At 45.0% G+C, this 25,855-nt stretch overlaps 1 protein-coding gene across 3 annotated transcripts in view; it reads right to left on the reverse strand.

The window, feature by feature from the left end:
• Positions 1-13,669: 13,669 nt before the first annotated feature.
• The window catches only part of LOC144682723 (mesenteric estrogen-dependent adipogenesis protein-like), a 36,877-nt gene continuing 24,691 nt past the window's right edge, over positions 13,670-25,855 (reverse strand). Inside the window, exons 4-5 of one of the 3 annotated variants that reach the window (XM_078545359.1) lie at positions 25,452-25,608; positions 13,670-17,007 (exon numbers count right to left, since the gene is read on the reverse strand). In XM_078545359.1, coding sequence (XP_078401485.1) covers positions 16,853-17,007; positions 25,452-25,608 — 312 coding nt within the window. In that variant the 3' untranslated portion in view covers positions 13,670-16,852. Of the gene's footprint in view, positions 17,008-25,451; positions 25,747-25,855 lie in introns of all 3 variants that reach the window. The other 2 variants (XM_078545358.1, XM_078545357.1) reach the window with 2 other exon arrangements.

Below are 25,855 nucleotides of genomic sequence, written 5' to 3' on the forward strand. Positions count from 1 at the left end.
ATCTTTCCATAGTCAAGAGGTTACAAAGATCGACCTGATGATGAAATACTTAAAAAAAAAATTCACAGGCATTTATTTCCAGATTCTCAGAAAATGTTTCTACGACTGCTTTATTTGGCAAATACATTACATCACAGTTATGAATTGCTTCTGTGAAAGCAAAAAGAGTTAGCACAAATGTAATTTCTCACTGGATCAAGCTACATATGAACAGAAGGGATATAAGCAGCAAACTTCATGGGCAGGATTTTCCCCCCATCGGGGGCGAAGTTGAACTGCGGGCGCGCACAGGGGCGCCGTTGGGGACGTGGTGCCATTTTATGTGGGCGGGCCAATTAAGGCCCACCCAGCGTGATATCTGCCAAGAAGTGCTATGCACTCCCTGCGCAGGCGGGGGGTGGTGGGGAATCCCTAAACCTGAGAGAGCGCTCTTTTGCACATGCACACAAAAGAGTGCACTCATCTCCCTGAGGCTAAGTGCTGCCTCAGGCAGATCGCCTCTACTTTCAAAAATATTAAAAATAGAAAAAAAAAATCCCTGACATGTCCCCTCATGTGACACTGTCACATGAGTTGGGACACATCCATAATTTTTTTTTAAATTTAATAAAATTTTTAAAAACCTACATGAAACCTCATCCTGCCCGTGGATGAGGTTTCATGCTTTTTCTAATTCCCGCCAGGGCTCCTGGCCTGCCCGCCAACCTTAAGGTTGGACGAGAAGGTCCTTTAATTAGTTAAATGAATCTGTCAATGGCCTCAATTGGCCATTGACAGGTCGGCGGGCGCACAGCTAATTTTGCTGCGCCCCCGCCTACCTGAAAATTTGAATGGGGCGCAGTGACGTAGGGAGTTCCGCCCGACATCACCGCGCGTCATTTTACACGTCGGCGAGCGGCCCCCACCCCACTAGCCAAAGGAAAAATCCTGCCCCATGTGTTAGTCTGGATGGCATAAGTTACAGATGGTTTGAAAGACTATTCAAGTACAATTTCAATCGCATGCTCAAATCAGGCAATTGAAAAAACTGAAACAAAAATAAAAATAGCTGGAAAAAGTCAGCAGGTCTGACAGCATCTGCAGAGAGGAATACAGTTAAGGTTTTAAGTCCGTATGACTCTTCATCAGAACTGTTCTGATGAAGAGTCATACAGTCTCGAAACGTTAACTGTGTTCCTCTCCGCAGATGCTGTCAGACCTGCTGACTTTTTCCAGCTATTTTTATTTTTGTTTCAGATTTCCAGCATCCGCAGTATTTTGCTTTTATCCAATTGAAAAAACTGTTCAACAAGGTGAAGTGCATCAATGTATTAATTTATTGCTATATTATCAGACTGTTAACCTGACATCCAGTGCTAGGTGAGCAGAAATTTCCTCCAATTAAATATCCCGCTCCAAACTCTATCCCTCTTCCCTGGTAAGAGTCTGAGATTACGCCAGTCTGCTCACAATCTTGGTGTCATCTGATTTGAGCTACCAACCATATTTGGTCATCTCTAAGATCACCTATTTCCACTTCCATAACATGGTTGACTTCATCCGTGTCTCAGCCCATCTGCTACTGAAACCATCACTCATACCAACAGTACCTCTAGACTTGACTATTCCAATGCACTCCTGGCAGGTCTGCCATATTCTATCTTCTGTAAACTGGAGACCATCCAAAACTCTGCTACCCATGCCTTAATTTGCACCATCCCATTCCCTATCACCGCTACATTCACCGACCAACATCGGCTTCTGGTCGAGCAACATCGTGATTTTAAAAATCCCATCCTTGTTTTCAAATCCCACCATGGCCTCACCCCTCCCTATTTTCTGTCATGTCCTCCAGCCCCACAAAGCTCTTGGGATTTCTGGGGGGGAAAAAAACTCCTCTAATTGTGACCTCTTACACATCCCTTCACCATTAGTGGCCATGTCTTCAGTTGCCTAAGCTCTAGCTATGGAATAATTCCCTACACCTCTATCTCACTTTCCTCCTTTAAGATACACCTTAAAACCAATCTCTTTGATCAGGCTTTTCATCATTTGACCTAATATCTCCTTGTGTCTCAGTTTGATGCTTTGTTTTATAATGTTCCTGAGAAGCACCTTGGGACATTTCTACTCACTGTTAGTTTCAATCTTCAACTAATAGATACCATGGAGCTGGGAAAGCTCATATCACTAGCTGCTTTTATTCAGACTCACCGAATACGTTCAGGCACAGAACCTGGTCGATAAATAAATTCACGCTTGGACGTAGTTTGATATGGATCGAAGGCTGGAGACTTCCCTAGAAGAGACAGATAATCTCAGTTAATGAAGTATGATTGCCAACTGAAAGCACAAAGATTTGCTGCAGAAAAACAGGATAAAAACTGAGGATATTTATTTAAGTATCTATCAAATTAACATTGAGATAGTCCAGAATCCTACTGGGAAACTGCAGGAACTTCGAGTTCAGGGCAGATTTTTGTACATATGGAACTATAAAAGTTTATAGTAAAGCAGAATGCTACTCAACTAATGCGTCTGTGCCTGAGCAACCCAAAACCATCTTTTTCCTCATTCCCCTAAAATTTCATCCATTTCAAATATTTACCTACTCTTCCCTTAAAAGATCCCCTGGTCTCTCCCTCAGCTATTCCCATGTTAACATTTTGCTTTGGGAGAATTTTCCAAGCCCCTGTTCTTCTCTATTTGTTCCTGGGATGTGGATAATGCTGGCAAAACCAACGCTTGCTGCCCAGTGAAGATGGTGCTGGACCACAGCACTCGTGGAAATAATGCTCCCACAATGGTGTTGAGCAGACAATTTCAGGATTTTGACCCAGCAACAAGCAAGGAAAGATGATCTATGTCCGAATCAAGATAGCATGTGACATGAAGGAGAGCTTAAGCAGATGATGCTCCCACAACATTGCCGTTCTTATCTTTGTTAGTGGAAGAGGTCGCAGGGAAGGGAGGGGTTTTACATACTGTAGCCTCACCCTCTTAAAGACAATTTTAAATTGATGAACGGTTGTCAGTGTTTTCCCAACCAGAACACCATTGCTACTTTTTATAAATCACTCATCTAGAAGAGCAACAGTATTCAGATATCTGCCACTTGTACTGAATTTCTTTTGGCTAGAGCAGCACTAAGCTTTGTTTAAAGAATTACAGACTTGAAAAACACAAAAAAATTAAAAAGCACTTAACAAATAGCATAGTGCAGATATTGTATGCAGGTGAACAACTGGACCTTATATCATGAAATGGGGTCCAATACATAATAGTCCTAAACATATAAGCATAACTAAACAAGCATAACTAAACATATGAAGAATAAGAATGGCATACAGAAATGTCAACACAATATCCAGAAAATGTACCAGAATTAATCACACATTTAATTTCCCACCAATTCTAAACGAAGTCTGAAGTCTTGTCTGCATTTCTTTAATGGATTCCTGTATGTTCATTTTATTAAAATATTCTTGAATGGGATGTGAGCATCGCTGGCTAGGCCAACATTTGTTGCCCACCCCTAACTGCCCTTGACAATTTGGTGGTGAGCTGCCTTCTTAAACTGTTGTAGCACTTGTGGTGTAGGTACACCTGGCACTGTTAGGGAGGCGTTACAGTTATTGCCACTGAGGAACAATGATATAGTTCCAGTTCAGGATGGCATGTGGCTTGGAAGGGGAGCAGTGATCGGGAGGATATAGCAATTGGGAGAGGTGGGGGAGGGTTAGCGATGAGGAGGGTAGAATAGTGACCGGGAGGTGGGGGTGGAGTGGGGGATGTGGTTGGTGGGGAAGATGGTGCTCGGGAGAGGGAGGAAAATAATAAGAGGGAGTGAGGTAGCGTTTGGGTCAGGGACAGAGCCATTCATCCAGAGAAGGAAGGTATACTGATGGGGAAAGGGCAGGAAGCAATTGGAAGGAAAGGAAGTGGCAGTGAGAGGGGAGGGTTGTGGTGCTGAGTGCAATGTGGCCAGCAGTTTGCTCCTCCTGGCTCAAAATTCAGATAAGTTTTCTTTACAAAACTTATCTTTTTGGTGGAGGTTGCAGCGGCCCCTTTAAGGACTGCTTACTTGGTCACAGGTAGACCTGTTTCTACTGAATGCAACTGGCTCTGCTCATGCAGTTCAATTTTACAAGGAGGCATCAAATAAGCATTGGGTCTCTATTTACATATGCAAAATGCTTAATGCCTGTTTCAGCTGTTGGCCCCCAGCCCCATTTTCACTGCCTGTACCACTATGGCATGTAGCTGACTTCTGGATCAGAATGTGTGCCCGCCTGTCACCCACCATAATGGACACTTTTAGGCCTGTTTGACACCTGTAAAAGAGGGGCAGAACTGTCAAATCCCATAACTGCTGGCTGTGAAACACCTTTCATTTTATCTTCAAAATTATTTTTGTATAACAGGATTGTAATGATCATTGACTAAAGGAAAAGTAAATTCTATCCACTCACCTGGGCAAAAATTAGGTGCACTTGTTTTGAGGTCTGCTTTTCTTTTTCCATACTTTTTAGACTCTTTGAACTTAGTTACCTTCTGAGGAATGGCTGGCTCTTTGTTTTTCTTTGCTTTTCTGTGATCATTCTTTACTTCACAACAGCATCGTGGAGGCCTGGGAAGCTGGGTGTTTGAAAAGCAGCATTACCATGGGTAGGAGGGAGAGAGGGAAATCACATTTACAAAACCAATTACAGTTTTTTTTCCATAAACAAATAGCAAGCATAATCATGCTGATTGAGAGAGTTTACCTGGGTAGTAATGGGATCAGGCACTTTCTTTACATACGATGTTAAAATCAGTTCCATATCATACAGAAGACTTTTCTTTTTTGCTGAATCCTTTAGATTACTTTGTGGGGATTAATCTGTTTGAGCTTCTCATTCGCAGCTGGAAGAGGTTGTGCGTCTGTTGCCGAGGGATACAGTGTGGTTGCCTGGTGTAGAACAAACAAAGAACTGACAAAGGAAAGCACAACTATTGCATTTCAAACACTAGGTTTAAAGCTTTAAAAACAAAAAGCTAAAAGCTACTGCGGATGCTGGAAATCCAAAACAAAATAAAAACAGAATTACCTGGAAAAACTCAGCAAGTCTGGCAGCATCGGCGGAGAAGAAATCAGTCAACGTTTCGAGCCCTCATGGCCCTTCAGCAGAACTGAAGCATAGTTTCAACAAGGGAGAAATATAAATTGGTTTAAGGTGGGTGGGGGGGAAGAGACACATTGAGGGTGTGGTGTGAGCAGATAATCAAAAGATGTCAGAGACAAAAGGGTCAAAGAGGTGTTGAAGGTGGTGGTCTTTGTCTGAGAAAAGTGCTAATTAAGAATGCAAGACAGGATATTCAAAGTACAGCTCTAGTGGGGGTGGGGTGGAAAGACTAAAGGTTTTAGTTTTATATTTAAAAATAATGGAAATAGGTGGGGAAAGAAGAATCTATATAAATTATTGAAAAAAAAGGCGGGTGGGGGGGGGAAAGAAACAGGGTGGGGATGGGGGGAGGGGGAGTTTAAGATCTAAAGTTGTTGAATTCAATATTCAGCCCAGAAGGCTGTAAAGTGCCTAGTCGGAAGATGAGGTGCTGTTCCTCCAGTTTGCGTTGGGCTTCACTGGAACAATGCAGCAAGCCAAGGACAGACATGTGGGCAAGAGAACAGGGTGGAGTGTTAAAATGGCAAGCGACAGGGAGGTTTGGGTCTTTCTTGCGGACAGACCGCAGGTGTTCCGCAAAACGGTCGCCCAGTTTGCGTTTGGTCTCTCCAATGTAGAGGAGACCGCATTGGGAGCAACGAATGCAGTAGACTAAGTTAGGGGAAATGCAAGTGAAATGCTGCTTCACTTGAAAGGAGTGTTTGGGCCCTTGGACGGTGAGGAGAGAGGAAGTGAAGGGGCAGGTGTTGCATCTTCTGCGTGGGCATGGGGAGGTGCCATAAGTGGGGGTTGAGGAGTAGGGGGTGATGGAGGAGTGGACCAGGGTGTCCCGGAGGGAACGATCCCTACGGAATGCCGTCAAGGGGGGTGAAGGGAAGATGTGTTTGGTGGTGGTCCACCACCAAACACATCTTCCCTTCACCCCCCTTGACGGCATTCCGTAGGGATCGTTCCCTCCGGGACACCCTGGTCCACTCCTCCATCACCCCCTACTCCTCAACCCCCACTTATGGCACCTCCCCATGCCCACGCAGAAGATGCAACACCTGCCCCTTCACTTCCTCTCTCCTCACCGTCCAAGGGCCCAAACACTCCTTTCAAGTGAAGCAGCATTTCACTTGCATTTCCCCTAACTTAGTCTACTGCATTCGTTGCTCCCAATGCAGTCTCCTCTACATTGGAGAGACCAAACGCAAACTGGGCGACCGTTTTGCGGAACACCTGCGGTCTGTCCGCAAGAAAGACCCAAACCTCCCTGTCGCTTGCCATTTTAACACTCCACCCTGTTCTCTTGCCCACATGTCTGTCCTTGGCTTGCTGCATTGTTCCAGTGAAGCCCAACGCAAACTGGAGGAACAGCACCTCATCTTCCGACTAGGCACTTTACAGCCTTCTGGGCTGAATATTGAATTCAACAACTTTAGATCTTAAACTCCCCCTCCCCCCATCCCCACCCTGTTTCTTTCCCCCCCCCACCCGCCTTTTTTTTCAATAATTTATATAGATTCTTCTTTCCCCACCTATTTCCATTATTTTTAAATATAAAACTAAAACCTTTAGTCTTTCCACCCCACCCCCACTAGAGCTGTACTTTGAATATCCTGTCTTGCATTCTTAATTAGCACTTTTCTCAGACAAAGACCACCACCTTCAACACCTCTTTGACCCTTTTGTCTCTGACATCTTTTGATTATCTGCTCACACCACACCCTCAATGTGTCTCTTCCTCCCCACCCACCTTAAACCAATTTATATTTCTCCCTTGTTGAAACTATGCTTCAGTTCTGCTGAAGGGCCATGAGGGCTCGAAACGTTGACTGATTTCTTCTCCACCGATGCTGCCAGACTTGCTGAGTTTTTCCAGGTAATTCTGTTTTTATTTTGTTTTAGGTTTAAAGCTTTAGCTCTCTCAGCTTCAGAATGGCATTGTATCTGCATGGGAAACCCATGCACACTGACCAAGCTCTATCAATTTGCAGTTAGAATCATTCATTTTGGTGCACACCCTCTCCAAAGGTATCCAAAGTGCAAAAGTTCAGTTTAAGGCCTCTGAATTTTAATAGACAATTATACTAAATGTTACCTATTTAATTTGTCGACTCTGCACCACAATCAGAAAAGGAATGTTTGTAATAGGTAATATAAAAATAGTTGGTAAAATAATGAGCAATAGGCAACACAAAATCAAATGACATTGAACAAGATTTGGAAACAGTTATTTGAGTATATGATTCACAGGACTACTCAGAATCTAACTTGTATAGATTTATTATTAAATAGGGATAGATTTTTCATATGGAACTGCTCTCCACAGATATGGACATAACATCCAGTCTTCAAGTACTATGCCTTCATCTCGAATTCCCAGTACTGTGGCATACATTGAACGTACAGCACAAAAACAGGCCATTTGACCTACAAGTCCATGCCAGTGTTTATGTGCAACTCAAACCACCTCCCATCCTTTCTTAACCATCAGCGTGACCTCTATTCCTTTAAATGCATAGAAACTATGAACCTCAACTACTGCCTGAGATAGCGAGTTTCACATTCTCACCATTCTCTTAGTGAAGAAGTTTGTTCTGAATTCGCTATTTGATTTATAGTGTCTATCTTGATAACTCTTCTTCCCACAAATGGAAACACTCCCACTGCATCCATTCTATCAAAGCCTTTCCTAACTTTAAAGGTGTCTATCAGTTCACCCTCAGCCTTCTCTTTTCAAGGGAAAGGAAAGGACAGCCGATTCATCCTTGTGATGGATATAATTTAAAGTCTAGGACCATCGTTGGAAATCTTTTTGCACCCCTTATATTTCTTTTATAATATGGCAACCAGAACTGTACAGTATGCAAGTGTGGCCTAATGAAGGTTAGAATAGGGAGATATTAGCCTAATATGACAGATGCTAGCTCCATGTGGACGCTTTGCTTTGTGCTCAGCTGTAGCCATGATTGCACAAGTGCATTTCAAAATATTCTGCAATATCATTGGGTCCAGTTTTGTCAGAATGCTGACTCATTTGTTGATGCGATGCACACACTAGTGAGATTCTCCTCACCTCACCATGTTATCATACAGACTTCCATAGAGTCAACTAAGGTCGTCCTGAGACAAGAGCCAGGACATCAGAGAGGCATTGTGATTAATGTGCCATTTCACCAAAACATTGCTGGTGGAGAATATCTTTCTGGATATTTCTCTCAAAACTGTTCAGATACCATTTCAATACATTTCTTCCTCATGCTGCTTGCTCCCAGATACACCGGTCTGTAACCTTGGACAATCCCCCCCTCACCTTCCAAAATGTTACAGAGGAGACAACAGGGAGAGAGAAAAAAGTAGATGAGCAGTTGGTGAAAATTTGAAAGATAGAAACAAAAGAGAAAGAGAGAGTAGAGAATGAAGCAAAAAGAGAGAGAAATTAAGACTAGGAACAAAAGAAATGAAGGGAAGGAGCAAAGAGGAAAAAGAAAGATGGGAGGGCGTGTTTTAGAGAGATGCTAAGGGATAGGCATGTTGAGTGTCAGACAGATGCACACAGAACTAGTAAGAGTGTGAGAGAGAAAGTGTGATCTGTTACCACCTCCTCCCAGCCTACAATGCATTCCCAACCATGTCATCAGTCCTATTCATAGCCTCCAGGACTCTTCTCCACCCCTCCTCTACCACTGGTCTTCCTTGAGCTATTCCTGGCCAGTTCATAATGTTCAGGTAGCATCCACACCGCCCTCTCACTACAGGGTGCTGATCATTTGACTGAAGCTGGTTTAAATCATGAAATCAGCTTTAAGTACCATATTTATATGCCTACATGTTGCCAGCAAATACAATAATAATGTTTTTTATAAAAATTGGTTTTATGCCATGACCTGAGTTTACAACCAGGAACAGGCAGGTTGGATAATATTACCCTGGACTCATTTCACTCCCATACCTATACACCTACCTCAATGTTTACAGTCCCACACGGCCACCCCTCAATGATTTCAACATCCAGGGACCTTCTCTCCAGCGCTTTGTAAATGGAGAACCACTCCTCAGTATCACCACATTGTAGGATCATAACAATTTCACACAAGATAAATGTTCTGCTTCTCCAATACCTATATCCCTGACCTCAATATGCCTGCTAGTTATTCGAATTACCTGCCCTGAATGTTGTTTGACTGGAATGTTATTTATTGAGCACTGCAATTGGTATTTGGGGGAAAATGTGACTAATAAAATCTCTTAGACTGGGTCCACATTAACTGCTGCTCATTGGATCATGATAATCACATCAGTGTTTGTTTCTGCCGTAAATGCTGTTAATTAGTTTTGACTATTATAATTGGTCTGTATTCATTTTATCAGAAGTGTTAATATGTTGAACCTACTCCTTCCAATTACCATCCTAATTAAAGCTTTACAGATTTTTTTTACAAGCCAAGGAAAAATCTTTGAAGCTGCTCAGGGATATCATTTAGCTAGTGTGATGTAATTCATTGATCACCCTATGATTGCCAGGGACCAATGAGCAGTGGATACCACGCACCAATGACAAATAAGATTTTCAGTCACATTGTTCAGGCAGACCAATTACAGCATTCGAAACTAATGAGCAATGGTTATCACAGAGACAAATAAGGGTCAAATAAACAGCAGCCATTTGTGGCTCAGTTCATAGCACCCTTGCCTTTGAATCAGAGGGTTGTGGGTTCATGTCCCACTCCCAGAAACCAAGAACTGTGATTGTACTGGAAAAAGAGTTACAATCTGTGACTGTTGATAACTCAAAAGAGTTAAACAGCAGCCATTATGGGCTTAGTTCCATTTTACCCAATATTATCAATGTTGAATTAATGTGGAGGTTGAAAGACAAGCAATGGAGGCAACTAGCATTTTAATATAATAAGTAGATCTCTAATAGTGTTGCTCAGTGAGCTAGTGAATATGTCATCTTAACCCCTGTAAAGTACAACTTAATATCAAGTTATTAGCTTATTGTGGCTGAATGTGTGAAATTTCACTTGTATTGCACAATATTGTGGGAGTTTTAGGTATTTCTAGGATTAAATTCCATGATTATATTTGTATTTATGTGGAAATTATAAATTAGTTAAATGAAAATTTAATATTTATGTTGTTAATTTTATCTCTTATTAAAGTCTAGTGTACCACAGAAGTTAACAGCACCGAAGCTGGTCATTAACAGGAATATGGTATATATTCCAGATTACTTTATGAAGGAGACGTGCAGGAAACTGACCTTTGCCCTGAAGCATTGCTGAAGGATGGCTTTGGAATCCAGTAGGAGATCTTGGAGTATGGAACCTGGTGGCAGTCTTGTGTTCTGGGTAGACTGACAAAAGTCTTAGAATGTGGCAGTAAGATAAGAGCAAAATACTGCGGATGCTGGAAATCTGAAACAAAAGTAGCTGGAAAAACTCAGCAGGTCTGACAGCATCTGCGGAGAGGAACACAGTTAACGTTTCGAGTCCGAATGACTCTTCATCAGAACTAAAGAAATATAGAAATGTGGTGAAATATAAGCTGGCTGAGGGGGGGTGGGACAGGTAGAGCTGGATAGAGGGCCAGTGATAGGTGGAGGCAAAGAAGAGATTGTCAAATATGTCATAGACAAAAGTACACAGAGGAGTTGACGGTGGTGATATTATCTAAGGAATCTGTTAATCGTGACATTAAGGGTAGAAAGCAGGACAAACAAGTCGCAGATGGCCCTAGTGGGGGTGGGGGTGTGGGTGGGGGTGTGGGTGGGGGTGTGGGTGGGGGTGTGGGTGGGGGTGTGGGTGGGGGTGTGGGTGGGGGTGGGGGTGGGGGTGTGGGTGTGGTGAAGGGATCGAAATGGGCTAAAAGGTGGAGATAAAACGATAGATCGAAATAAGTTTAAAATTAGGTGGGAAAAGAAAAATATACTTAAGAAATATAAATTTGGAAAAAGGGGGACTGGAAAGGGGGTGGGGATGGAGGAGAGAGTTCATGATCTGAAGTTGTTGAATTCAATGTTAAGTCCGGAAAGCTGTAAAGTGCCTAGTTGGAAGATGAGGTGCTGCTCCTCCAGTTTGCATTGAGCTTCACTGGAACATTGCAGCAGGCCAAGGACGGACATGTGGGCTTGAGAGCAGTGTAGTGTGTTGAAATGGCAAGTGACAGGGAGGTCTGGGTCATGCTTACGGACAGACCGAAGGTGTTCCGCAAAGTGGTCACTCAGTCTGCGTTTGGTCTCTCCAATGTAGAGGACACCGCATTGGGAGCAGCGAATGCAGTAGACTAAATTGAGGGAAGTGCAAGTGAAGTCCTGCTTCACTTGAAAGGAGTGTTTGGGCCCTTGGACGGTGAGATGGGGGGGAAGTGAAGGGGCAGGTGTAACACCTTCTGCGGTTGCATGGGAAGGCGCCGTGGGAGGGGGCTGAGGTGTAGGGGGTGATGGAGGAGTGGACCAGGATGTCCCGGAGGGAACGATCCCTGCGGAATGCTGCCGGGGGGTGGGGTGAAGGGAAGATGTGTTTGGTGGTGGCATCATGCTGGAGTTGACGGAAATGGCAGAAGATGATCCTTTGATTGCGGAGGCTGGTGGGGTGAAAAGTGATGACAAGGGGGACCCTATCATGGTCCTGGGAGGGAGAGGAAGGAGTGAGGGTGGATGCGTGGGAGATGGGCCGGACACGGTTGAGGGCCCTGTCAACCACCATGTGTGGAAAACCTCAGTTAAGGAAGACATGTCAGAGGAACTGTTTTGGGAAGTGGCATCATCAGAACAGATGCGACGGAGGCGAAGGAACTGAGAGAATGGGATGGAGTCCTTACAGGAAGCGGAGTGTGAGGAGCTGTAGTCGAGGTAGCTGTGGGAGTCGGTAGGCTTTGCTAGGCTGTCCACCAATATTCATTACAAGCCTACCGACCCACCTACCTACAGCTCCATTCTCTCAGTTCCTTCGCCTCCGTCGCATCTATTCTGATGATGCCACTTTCAAAAACAGTTCCTCTGACATGTCTTCCTTCTTCCTTATCCGTCCAAGGGCCCAAACACTCTTTTCAAGTGAAGCAGCATTTCACTTGCACCTCCCTCAATTTAGTCTACTGCATTCGTTGCTCCCAATGCGGTCTCCACTACATTGGAGAGACCAAACGCAGACTGAGTGACCACTTTGCGGAACACCTTCGGTCTGTCCGCAAGCATGACCCAGACCTCCCTGTCACTTGTCATTTCAACACACCACCCTGCTCTCAAGCCCACATGTCCGTCCTTGGCCTGCTGCAATGTTCCAGTGAAGCTCAATGCAAACTGGAGGAACAGCACCTTATCTTCCGACTAGGCCTTCCGGACTTAACATTGAGTTCAACAACTTCAGATCATGAACTCTCTCCTCCATCCCCACCCCCTTTCCGATCCCCCTTTTTCCAAATTTATATTTCTTTTCTTTTCCCACCTAATTTTAAATTTATTTTGATCTATCATTTTATCTCCACCTTTTAGCACATTTCGGTCCCTTCCCCCACCCCACCCCTACTGGGGCCATCTACCACTTGTTTGTCCTGCTTTCTACCCTTAATGTCACCATTAGCACATTCCTTAGATAATATCACCACCGTCAATACCCCTTTGTCCTTTTATCTATGACACCTTTGGCAATCTCTTCTTTGTCTCCACCTATCATGGGTCCTCTATCCAGCTCTACCTGTCCCACCCCACCTCAACCAGCTTATATTTAACCACATTTCTATATTTCTTTAGTTCTGATGAAGAGTCATTCGGACTCGTTAACTGTATTCCTCTCCGCAGATGCTGTCAGACCTGCTGAGTTTTTCCAGCTATTTTTGTTTTTGTTTAGGATGTGGCAGCACTGGAAGAGAGCATAGGCTGTGGAAGTACTGAGGAGGCAGGGGTCTCAAGAACTAAGAATGCTGAAGGCTGCTGGTCATGCAGTCTGGGAGCATCGGAAAGATTTTACATAGTCTAGAAAAAGTGGAGAGGGGAGCTTAAGGGCATTGGTTATTGGGGGAGTCCTGAGAAGTATAAGCAGTGTAAAAGGATCTTAGAGTCTTTGAGTAGTAAGAGGGATATCTAATATTTTATAAATATTTTCTGGCCAAGTTAAGCAAAGGTACGTGACAGAAAAGCAGCTGAAACTTATCGAAACATAAATTAGCAGTAAAACTTACTAACACCTGGATTCATAGCCCAAAGACTTCTCTTCCCTCTGCAGGTCTCATTCTGCAAGTAATAAACTAGGTTGGATTTCTGGTAGATGTTGCCTTCACATCATGTGGTGGGTGAATGTCCCTCTCCTCCTGGTTTCAGTATGTGACTGCTCAGAGGAGATGGTTAAATGTCTAATGGGATTTAAATTGTTCCATCACCACAGAATACTATGGTATTGTGACTTCACTATAATACCTCAAGCTATTCTAAAACCATGCAAACAGTCCCACGTGTTGTATTAGCAGAGATAATAAAAAGAGTAAGTTTTCTGCAGCATCACAATTTTTGTACCATGTAGTCAGAAAGGTATTGGAAAACATTTTTTTAAAAAACATTTATTTTATTTAATACATAAAAAGCATATTCAACCTATACAAACATTGGATTGAGAGCTTTGGTTACAAAGGCGCCAACAATTGGATTCTGTGGTAGAGATGCAGGAAGGCAGTGGGTAAATAAACAAATACAGAAGTAGGTCACCTCTGAAAGCTGTAAAGCAAAGAGCTGGGAAGAAGAAAATTGAGTCCTTAACCAAATGACAAGATATGGAGGGACCAGAAAGTTGCTTGCTGTAGCCCATTGAAGGTAGTATCAGTAATGACTTGTCTGATTAAAACACAGACTTTGGTAGTTCTTTTTGGGGTTGGTGAATCTCTGTGCATCAACCTCTGTAATATTGCAACAAGGTAACTAATCTGCTTATTTCTATGTCCAAAAGGAGTCCATTGAAAGAACCAGTGAACTGTGTAGTGAATTGAATTAAACATGACTCCTAGTAATGACCCTTATCTATTTACCTACGAATGTCAAAGCAGGAACCTAAGGCATGTGTACAAAATATTAAAAAGGTACCCATTCATTCACAGTTTATCCAGCACCAACTAACACCCAATGAATGCTATACTGAGACACTTGAGTGAACCAGCAGATGTGTTGTCTTATTCCATGTAACCTACAAAACATTATCAGGACATTAACTTCATGTGATTGCATATGTCAAATTGCATTTTTATTATACAATAGTGAGCGTAATAGTGTCATGTATTTCTGGGATCCTAAAGTCTTTGAGTGGTGGCTAGGTTATTACAACTGGGCAGGAAACATTTTCTGGCCTGGTTAAGTGAAGGTGGGCGATAGGGAATATCGGGGGAAAAAGTTAGCTGAAACTTAGATTTGTGACCATAATAGTATTTGCTTAAGAATTTGGCAGTATTTTATACTGGAGACATTTCATGTGTATTCAACTTCACCTCTCTGCCAACTCCCCCTGCTTGACAATCTTCACAATCTCGCCAAAGACATGCAGTCGCTTTTTCATTTGGTGAGATGAAGGCCACATGCACCTGCACCACATGCACCTGCACCACATGCTGGACAGACAGACTGAATAATCCTTTAAGTTTCAGCACAAGCATCATCAACCATATAGTAGAGATTTGACAAGGCCTCCAAATTTGTGAAATTTGTCAGTTGCCTCAATCTGCCAAGGGGCAGATGGGCAGCAATGATATTCTAGCAGTTACTTTAGTCTGTCCCAAGAAAATTCGTTTCCCAACTCTATTTGTTTTTATGCGTCTGGGTGTACTTCAGCTGTATTAGCAGAGTGGGAGTGGGGAGCGGCGACCTAATATTGGCAACTCAAGAGGAATAATGGAAAATGCTATGTGGGAGATTTTAACCCTGCACGCCATGTGGAAACCAAAAGGGTTGGTAATTAAAATCATCCGTATTACTTGCCTGGCCTGGACCAGCTGGGAGTTGATTATCTGGGACTTTAACCTGCTTGACTGTGCAAGTAGCAAGCAAGCACACTCGTTGAAAGCGAGCAGGCTCCTTTCTTTACATCCTCACATCAGGTCCCATTGATGTTATCGGAACTCGACTGCAATTTTTACTCAGTGGCCTGAGTGAGAGACCACAGTGAATTTCCCATCAGGCCAGCCTCGTGAGGAGCAGGATCAGAGCCCGTAGAGGTAATTTTTTTTAAAGTTGTTTTTACTTTTCTTGTGCGACGGGAGAAGGGCTGCTCCTTCAGGCCCCACAAAGAAAGCTTAGGCCTCCCCTGCCACGGACTCGTGTCCCCTTTCCCAGTGGTGAGAGCTTACGAGATGATTCAGCAGCCTATCCCACCAACTTGCTTGGCCTCGGCCGGCAGATTCCAAAACCCATTGAAATTTCACATTTTTCCCAGACAGAAGAGATGTGAAGTTGGCTGGCAGTTTCTAAATGCGGCTTGCTGGTTAAAATGCACTACAGGGGGAAATGAACTTGCCGGCCTGGTTTTTTTGCTGTAAACTCATTGGTGGTTAAAATCCAGGCTTAGGTTTTGTTCCGTCAGCAATTTTCCCAGAGTCCAAATGCCGTGTGTTCAAACCCCATATGGAGACTTAGGTTTATAATCTAGGCTGATGTTCCAGAGCTATATTGAGGGCACACAGGTCATTAAATGGACCAGTAAACCATGCTTTGATCTACCTATTCAGATAGATAATAAAGAAATAAAGATCCCATTGCTTTGAGACTCCTCTGAGGAGTCTACTCTACTCTAGTCTACTCTAAGGCACAATGTAAATACTAGTCTTTTCTTTCTTGTTGTGCAAGTTGTCAAATGGAGTGTTTAGGCAGTGTAGGGAAGGTCATCAAAAAGTTTGCATCATTAGGATCAGGCTTTGTAGACGTTTGATTCAAGGCTCTGTATTCAGTCTTCCCAAAAATATGCACGCAAACATTTAACTTCCATCTGGAAAATGTTTGCCTCTCATTTCCAATTGAATCTCCAATGTAGAAGAGGCAACAAAGCTAACACAAAGGAAGGAAGCACAAATTCATTGGTGGCAATATTTGGAGTTTCTTTCCTCCTCACAAGTAGTGGAATATCTTGTTAGTAAAAGGAGCATAGTTCCTCAGAAGCACAAAGTTAGAAGTTGTTAAACCCTTCTTGTCCCTTGAGTGATCCCATTGTTACCATATGGTCAGTAATACAAAAAGAAACTTTTTTTAACCCACTATTAAAACACACTGGGGTATTTTTGTGTTTTCACCACCCTGTTGTAATCTGGCAGAACAGATTTTCTGCCTATTGTAACACTCACCCCTCACTTATTCCACTGATTTCAGTGGAATGAACATTGGATAGTTGTTTATAAAATGGCAGGCGATCTGCACAACCAGGTTAGCAAAACTGAAAAGTTACTCTATTCGAAATCATGGAACAAACACAAATGTGTATCTATAACAATAATGTAATGGGTTAGTGAAAGATCTGCCATTATCACCTGTGCCAGTGTAAGAACCAACAGTTCTATACATTCCTCAAGTCATACTAAATAAAACACTTACAAGAGATGTTTTTGTAATAACCAGGCTAATCCAAATACTATGCAAATTAAAAAGGTCTTACATACACATCGTTTCCAAATTCAGGCCTATTCAAGGTAATTAAAAAGGGACGTTTATTTTGAGTTGAAGGACTTGTAATTTGATTTCATTTTCTTAAAAGCATTCATTCTATATACTTGGGCAAGTTTTGTGTAAACTGCAGCAGATGTGATTTCTCATTCACTACAGGCAGCTGTGTTGAAGAAGTTTCCTTTATAGGTGTCCTCTTTGCATTTGGTTGCGCACGAGATGAACTAAACACTTCTTTCTCAGAAGAACCTGTTTTTAAAAGAAAATATGATTTATAAAATATTTGATTATAAGGGAGGAGTTGCTGGCTAGAGCCCCCAACTAACTTGATAGGTCAATGCAATCATACAGTCACTGCAGGACGAGGTTTTGGGATTGGGGGGCATCATTTAATTTAAAGTGGGTAGTGGTGACCAGGCTGCTGAACTATTTCTGCATTATAAACTAAATACTAGGATTGAATTACAAAACAGTGAATTGCTGCCCTAATCTGGACATTTAAGGGATGTCATGAATAATACAATTTGGATAGCTGCTTCATTTTAATTTTCAATAGTCTTAAATTCTGATCAAAAGCATACGTAGTGTTATAAAAGAAGGGAGAGACAAAGGAAGATAGCTAGCTAGAGAGATTGAATTTATATAGCATTAAGTGCACACTAGATCCCTTTCAATTTCACTGTTAGGTATTCATGAAGAACAAAGTCATTCATTATTCCCTCTTCAAAGTACTTTCTCCAGTGCATAAGATTTTACCTGCTATTCTTCTGCTAATTTAAATATTTTATCTGGCCCATTATGTAGCTCCCAAGCTGCCTCCTCAGATTTAACTATTCTTCAGTTTAGCTTGATATCATTTGCAAATTTGACCTATTTGCATTATATGGTATGTATAAAATACTGGAAACCCTGTGACAGCAGGATAACAAGGAATCGGCATGCGATGGATCAGAGACTGGAGAGTACATTGGCTGTTCTTCAAGTTCCAGTGAGGAGTCATTGCTCAAAGGAAATGTGGTCAAAGCTTACAACACTTCACTTTCGACTTACTCAGCTCAGTATGAACTGTCCCTGAATCATAAAGTTATAGGACCAGGACCTACAAGTAAGGGAGAGAGAGGGCCATGGGAGTGGTTGATGGTGAAGCTGGGGGAAGCAGCCAGGAAGGGGTCAAAGGCTGAGCAGAAGTTAGTGAAAATTGGAAACGAGAAGCCAAAGGGAAATAATGTTTTCATGGGGCAGGATTCTGACAGTGGGACTTCCAACAAAGTGTCAGCATGTCTGGGGACAGGAAAGAAGGCTGGCATACAGAGCATAAATCAGTTAGAGGTACAGTGGCAACATTGGAGGTGCCAAGACAGAGTTGGAAACAGGGACCAGAGACAAAATATCTTTTCAGGGAAGGAAGGAGCCCCAAGAAGAGGTAGTGTGTGAAACAAAAATTATAGTGAAAGATGGGGCCTGAATGGAAAGAGGGACTAAAAGGTTTTTTTCATCTAGTTAGCCAGATTGAAGCAAAGAGATAGGAAAGTAAGAGACAAAAAATGGAAGCCAGAGGCCTGGAAGGGGGTTGGGGGGAAAAGGTTAAGATTTTAGGAAATACTTTGAAATTCTATATCCTGTTCAAGTTTAATATCTCCTGCATTACCATCTAAAAAAGCCTTACTTCCTGTTGCTACATTATGAATTCCAATGTCCGGATTAATAATGAAAAAGTTCTGAACTGGTTCCTGCCACTGTTTAATTACAGGTTCGGACAAATAGCCATCGTTCGAGGGGAGGACAACAAAAATGCTTCAAAGACACAGTGAAGCTCTCCTCATAGCGCTGCAGCAATTTCATGAATGACTGGGAGGAGTGTGCTACCAATCGCTCAGAATGGCGACATCTTGCCCATCAAGCTGCATCACGCTTCGAATCCCAATGCCTTAATGATGAGACAGAGCAGTGGCAGAGAAGAAAAGGAAGCAAATCCTGCACTGCAGATTCCACTGCTTTGTGGGACACTCTTCCCCACGTGTCCAAAGATCTGCAGGTTGAAAATCGGCCTGTTCGGTCACACAAAGACTCATGGCAGAAATTCACAACCCGGAGTAGACGTCATCCTCGAATTGAGAGATAGTCGATGACACCAGGCTCTATTCACAAGTCATTTAAAATTATTTCTGAAATTCTTACATCTATCAGCCTCTTTCCTCCAACCCCAGTATTAAATTTCCAGTGTCCAAAATAACGATTACAGCCGGAATTTTCTGCTCCGGAGACTAAGTGCGGTGGTGGTTGGGAAAGTCGGCGCAGCTCCCGCTGGCCGGTGTGGTTGTTTGCTGTGCCAGATCGTCCGCTTTTCACCTCATTATGTATGCATGAACGAGCATGTTGTATCACGTAGGAGGGCGGGCTGGGATTTGTCCACCCCTCCATTTCTGGGTGCCATATTTAAAGCGCACCTAGACACACACATTCACCCTTTGCAGCCCAGGACTTTGTCGTGGTGATCACACGAATGGCCCCGAGACAAGCGCTGTGCACCCAAGTTCAGTGATAAGGGATTGGCAGCACTCCTCCAGGCAGTCAAGAACTGGTGGCAGATCCTTTTTGCCCATGATGGGAACTAGAGATCCACCAAGCTCAACACCAAGGCTAGGGAGCTGGTCGCCAGGGCGGTCAGCGCATGCGATCCTCAGAAGAGGACCATTATCCAGTGCCGAGAAAGGATGACCGATTGCATCTGCTCCACCAGGGTCAACCTTCCCTCACTCTTGACGCCATCAGGCATTTGCAGGGTTACAGTCCACAGGGATCTCGCATATGACCAGCACAAGGGACATTACCACTGATTCTCTCACACATACTTTTACATCTTCATCTCTTGTCACATCCTGCACAAGTTGCACCCTCAGCGCTTATATAGGTTCACTCTGCACACAGAGAAAGCAAGCATGCTTATCTGTTTTGGCAACCGCCTTGCTCAGTCTGTCCATCTGTATTTATGCAGGACAAGATTACCCACAACAACAGGGAGAGATCCCAGACAGGAGCAGGGAATGCCAGAGATCAGGCCACTACCATCTTCAAGGAGCAGGCAGCAGACTTGGCTGGCGAGGACAGGGACCGTTCCTGCGTCAAAAGCGAGATCGGCATCTCCCAAGAAGCCAGTGAGGCCCCATCCACTGGTCTTCACCCACCCGCTGAAACTGCGTGCTGTTTAATGTAGGTGACTATCCAGCCAATCACTAATCATCTCTTCTGTCTATTACAGCCACCAGCAAGAAAAGGAGGAGACACATCGCAGCCAGCCCATCAGCCCCTGCCCCCAGACCACCTGAGATGAGGATTCTGAAGACCCACTAGATGTAAAGCCGTCACTGCGTTCACCTGCTCTCTCCACCAGCGCAGAGCCATACAACTAGATGGGATCTAGCTTTAGAGCAGGCTTGGGGTCACCATCTGCTCAGCATAGATTCTGGTCCACAGCAGGTGGAGGCAGTGACAGCCCAAGTCACCAGCGCTGCTGGAGTCCAGGCTCCTGCTGAGTCTGAGTCTGACGACGAGCTTCTGGAATTGGCCCTGAGAGAGATATTGGAGCTCCAAAGCCATGGAGACCTCGGTCTAGCAGTTTATGTCAGATATGCACTCGAACCTGCACACCATCGCCATAGCCATGAGTGCGATCCAAGAGTAGCTAGGCGAGAAGGGGACAGGACACCTTGGTCATCCTCCAGGAGCCCCATCTCCTTATGGAGTCAGGGAGAGGCCCTCGGGCACCCAGAGGGAGAAGAAGAAGGGGAGGCGATGGCTTAGTGACATTGTTGCTGGACGAGTAATCCAGAGACCCAGGGGAATGCTCTGGGGACCCAGGTTTGAATCCCACCACGGCAGATGGTGGAATTTGAATTCAATCAAAAAATAAAAAACAAGGCACAAGTCAGGAGTGTGATGGAATACCCCTCACTTGCCTGGATGAGTGCAGCTCCCACAACACTCAAGAAGCTTGACACCATCCAGGACAAAGCAGCCCGCTTGATTAGCACCACATCCACAAACTTTCACTCCCTCCACCACGGTTGCACAGTAGCAGCAGTGTGTACCATCTACAAGATGCACTGCAGGAATTCACCAAGGCTCCTTAGCACCTTCCAAACCCAGGACCATCCCATCTAGAAGATCAAGGGCAGCAGATACATGGGAACACCACCGTCTGGAAGTTCTCCTCCAAGTCACTCACCATCCTGCCTTGGAAATATATCGCCGTTCCTTCACTGTCGCTGGGCATGGGAGGAGGTGGCAGCCCGGGTGAGCAGCCATGATGTGGTGCGGCGCACCTGGGTGCAGTGCCAGAAGCACTTCAATGACCTGCTGCGCTCAGGATGAGTACCATGTTGGCATGGGTCAGTGTGTTGAAGTGTTTTGGGCTGGCTTGACCCCCCCGGGGAGCTCAGGGGTGTTAGAGTCTGAGTGCCAACTATCAATCACACTGGAGCTGGCCAAGGGGGTGAGCCCTGGCTGCTTTGACTGAGTGCATTGTGGCTTGAGGGCCACAACTTGGATCTGCCCTGCGAGATGCTCCTCAGATGGGGTTGGCCAGGCTACAATGGCGCTGCAGGTAGAGAGTGGACTAATCAATGCTCCTCCGTCCTTTCAGAAGAAGACATCCCATAACAATATTGAGAGGTCGCAGACTGATGGAGGACCTCCACACCTCCTCATCCTCTCCCGGTATAAGCAGGAGGCCTTGGAGCTCAAGAGCCGCCATGCATCTCGGTCAACTGGCCGCGGAGAGGCTGGGGTGTCTGAAGAAGGTAAGAGTGCAGTGCACTGAGGTGAGAATTTCAGATTGTGCAACCATTCTAGTGCTGTCTCTTCATTGATGTTAGCCTCGAACCTGGAGTCCCCATTAATCATTGAAAGACAATGGCACCACCACGATGCAGATCTCCATTGTCTCACCGGGGTGCCTGGCATGCATAATGACAGTGTGATGGCTTTAACCAATGAAATGTCCTTCTTCCCGCTTTCAGTTTCACCAGCAAGCGTTCGCTCTCGGGACCCTAAAGGGCCATTCCTGACACTGGAGGACCACCATGCTCCCCAAGCACCTGTGTCACACCCCCTCTCTAAAGCAGGCACCAGTACAGATACCAGCATCTCAGTGGGCAATAGTTCAGCGGATGAGGGCACATTGGTGAGGGCACTTCACACTCGCTTGAGGTGCAAGTGGAGGCAGAGTGCGCCCAGGGCGCCAGCAGTCGGGCCTTTATTGCACAGGCACTGAGTGTATCTTGGGGGCCAAGGAAAGGGTCATTTGTGCAATCCATGATGGATGCAGCAGCCCTGGCATGGGAGGTGGTGGTTTTTATTTGGCAGCCTAGTTGAAGAAGCATTGGATCAAGGCATCCCTGGTGTCCCTGCCTCCCTGAAGGTTACCAAGGTCTGGCTCCATGCCCTCAGCATTCTCTTCAATGTGGTCCTCTTCTGACTCACTACTAGATTCATCCTCTGTGGCCTGTGCAGCTGCGTCATCATCCTCTTCCTCCAGTGGGTCCCTCCCTTGCCAGTCCTAGATTGTGTAGAGTGCAGCATGCAACCACTATCAGTGACACCCGCTCTGGGGGATATTGCAGTGCTCCCCCTGAATGGTGCAGGCATCGGAAGCACATCTTGAGAAGACCTATGGTTCTCTCTACCACAGCCCTTGTGGAGGCATGACTCCTACTGTAACACTGCTCAGTTTCTGTTCTTGGGTGGCGGAGAGACGTCATGGGCCACCTTTTCAAGGGATAGCCCTTGTTACCCAGCAGCCGTCCATCCAGTCGGGCTGGAGCACTGAAGAGCCTTGGTACCTAGGAGTGTCTCAAGATGTACACGTCATGGGAACTGCCTGGGTACCTTGCACAGACTTGCAGAATCTGCATCCTGTGGTCACACACTATCTGCACGTTCATGGAGTGGAATCCCTTCCTGTTGACGAAGGCACCCGGCTGACCCGATGGCGCCTTGATGGCCACATGTGTACAGTTGATGGCACCCTGGACGCGGGGGAGCCCAGCAATCGCTGCAAAGCCTCTGGCTCGCTCAGCCTGGCTGGTCTCATCCGTATGGTAATGAATAAAGGCCAATAACTGCCTGAACAGAGCTGCTGTCACCAACTTGACGCAACTATGGACAGCTGATTGGGACACTCCACACAGATCCCCCACTGAGCCCTGCAATGAGATAGGCAGGGGCAAGGCCATTGAGGGATTTGAAACAAGGATGAGAATTTTCAGATCAAGATGTTGCTTGACCAGGAGCCATTGTACATCAGCAAGCACAGGGATGACAACTTGCTGCAAGTTAGTACACTGAAGGCAGGATTTTGCATGACCTCAAGTTTACTGAAGGAAGAATGTGGGAGACCAGCCAGGAGTGCATTGGAATAGTTGGGCAGAATTTTACATTCCCTGCCGGCAGGTTTGCAGGCAGGGGGCCCAAGAAATTCCTCAGATGGCCTTCCCACTGGGCTGCCGCCTGCTCCAGCCTTTCCACCATTTTACGATGGGACAGGTGAGCTAGCCTAGGCCGGCCGCGCACCTTTGCTCCTTTTGAGGCCTTTAAGTGAGGCCTTTACTCTTTCATGGGATGTGGGTATTGCTGGCAAGGTCAGCGTTTGTCGCCAATCTCTAATTGCACCCGAACTGGGTAGCCTGCTGGGCCATTTCAGAGGGCAGTTAAGAATCAACCACATTGCTGTGGGTCTGGAGTCACATGTAGGCCAGACCAGGTAAGGACAGCAGATTTCCTTCCCTAAAGGGCATTAGTGAACCAGATGGGTCTTTACCACAATCAACAATGGTTCTCTAGTCACTATTACTGAGACTAGCTTTTAATCCCAGATTTTATTAATTGAATTCAAATGCCACCAGCTGCCCTGGTGCTACTTGAACCCATGTCCCCAGAGCATTAACCTGGGCCTCTGGATTATGAGTCCAGTGACCTTACCGCAACATCACCATCTCCCTCCCACCATTTCCCATCCACCCAGCCTCAATTTTCAGGCTGGTGGAAGGAGTTCAGGGCAGGGCGAAAGCTGGAAAGCGACTCTGTTCAAGCCATGGACGAGAAGGACAGGGGCACCTTCATCAGCAGCCTCCGTTCAACTTCGCGCACCCTCACCCCACGAGATCTGGCCCCTGCAGCTGTTCCCTCCCACCCTGGCCTCTGCACCAGCACTACCACCCCAATCCGCCCACCACCTCCAGGCTGCACCTCCCCTCCCTGCCCTGAGACCCCCAAACTTACCTGATCTTGGGCTCCCGGGACTTAGACGCTGGGGGCTGCTTACAGTCCCTGTCCTGTTCACTGCAGCTTCTGGTGCTGCTGGGTATTAGAGAGCTGCTGGCTAATCAGATTGGCTGGCAGCTCTCTGAGGCGGGACTTCCTCCCGAGTGAGGGGTGTAAGACCCACCTCTATGCAATTAATGCTGTTTGGAGCGTTAAATGGCTTCGGGGCAGCCAGTATTGGCAGCAATGCATTCACCACCGGCTTGAGTGATGGGAAGGGAAAGCCCTAAAAATCCTGGCCATCGAATCATCGTGCAAAGGCATGAATGAGGGTTTCGGCAGCAGATGAGCTGAGGCAGGGGCAAAGCTGGGTAACGATACAGAGGTGAAAATAGGTGGTCTTAATGATAGTATGAGTATGAAGCTCATTCCAACTTTAAATATGTCTTGTTCAGCCTCAGACAGTTGCCAGGAAGAGGGATCGAATCGGAGGCAAGGGAGTGCAGTTTGGAGCGGGGAATGAAAATAAAGGCTTCGGTCTTCTCAACATTTAATTCGATGTAATTTCTGATCATCCAGTTTTGGATGTTGGATAAGCAGTCTGATCATTCAGAAACAGCAGCAGAGCTGAAAGAGATGCTGGTGAGGTAGACTTGAATGTCATCAGCATACATGTGAAAAATAACTCTGTGCTTTTGAATGATGTCACTAATGATGTAGATGAGAAATAGGAGGGGGGTAAGGACAGATCCTTGGGACCACCGGAGATAACATTGCAGGAGCAGAAAGAGATGACATTGCAAATGATTCCCTGGCCATGATTAGACAGACAAGAATGGAACCAGGTGAATGCAGTCCCACCCAGCTGAGTGACCGTGGAGGCGCTTTGGGCAGGTTGAGAAGGACAAGACGGAAAGTTTATCTTCATCGCAGTCACATCGGATGTCATTCCTTACACTGATAAGAGCTGCTTTGGACTGTGCCAGGGCGGAAACCTGATGGAGGGATTCAAACATGGAGTTCCGGGAAAGATGGGAACAGGTTTGGGAAGTGCCAACAAGTCTGAGGACTTTACAGAGGAAAGGAAGGTTGAAGATTTGACATTAGTTTGAAAGGCCGGTAGGGTCAAAGGTTGCTTTTTTGAGGAGAGGGGTGGTGACAGCAGATTTACGGGAGAGAGGGAAGCATTTACAATATGGGCTAACATGGGGACCAGAAGGGAAGTTGGATGATTGACAGTTTAGTGGGAATTGGATTGAGTGTCTTATGGGCAAGATGAGCTCAGAGAGGGTGTAACAGGAGAATCAGCAGTCTTTTGAAAAAAGCTTGAATAATATATAATAATGAACTATTTATTCAACTACCAAAACTATTATAGGCAAGGATCTGTTTTATTACTGATAAAGCCAATATTAAACTGAACAAGTACATACCTGCATAAAGTGAGGAAACTGCACCCGAACTCTGCTCAGATACACTGTCCATTCGAACATTAGGCTCACTCATCTCGTCCAACAAGTTTTTCACTTTGCATTTCTCATCTTCCGTTATGCAAGACAAGTCCAGAATCTTTCCATTCAGTTCCTTAGTCTTTGAAGTACGCTCAAACCGATGGAAAACATCAAACGAATCACATTTAAATTCACACGTGAAATCCAAACCAAGACCATGTATTTTATATCCCTCTTTCATGTTGAAGTGTGACTGGACTGTTTTTTGCAAGGTGAACTAAGAGAAAAAAAATCACAAGCCAGTGACTCATTTTGTTTTCTTTATAGGAAACAAATTAGAAACCAGGATTTAAAATACACCCGAGATTTAAGGACATGAGTGAACA

Source organism: Cetorhinus maximus, chromosome 7, assembly GCF_964194155.1.
Source record: "Cetorhinus maximus chromosome 7, sCetMax3.hap1.1, whole genome shotgun sequence".
Classification (NCBI taxonomy): Eukaryota; Metazoa; Chordata; class Chondrichthyes; order Lamniformes; family Cetorhinidae; genus Cetorhinus; species Cetorhinus maximus.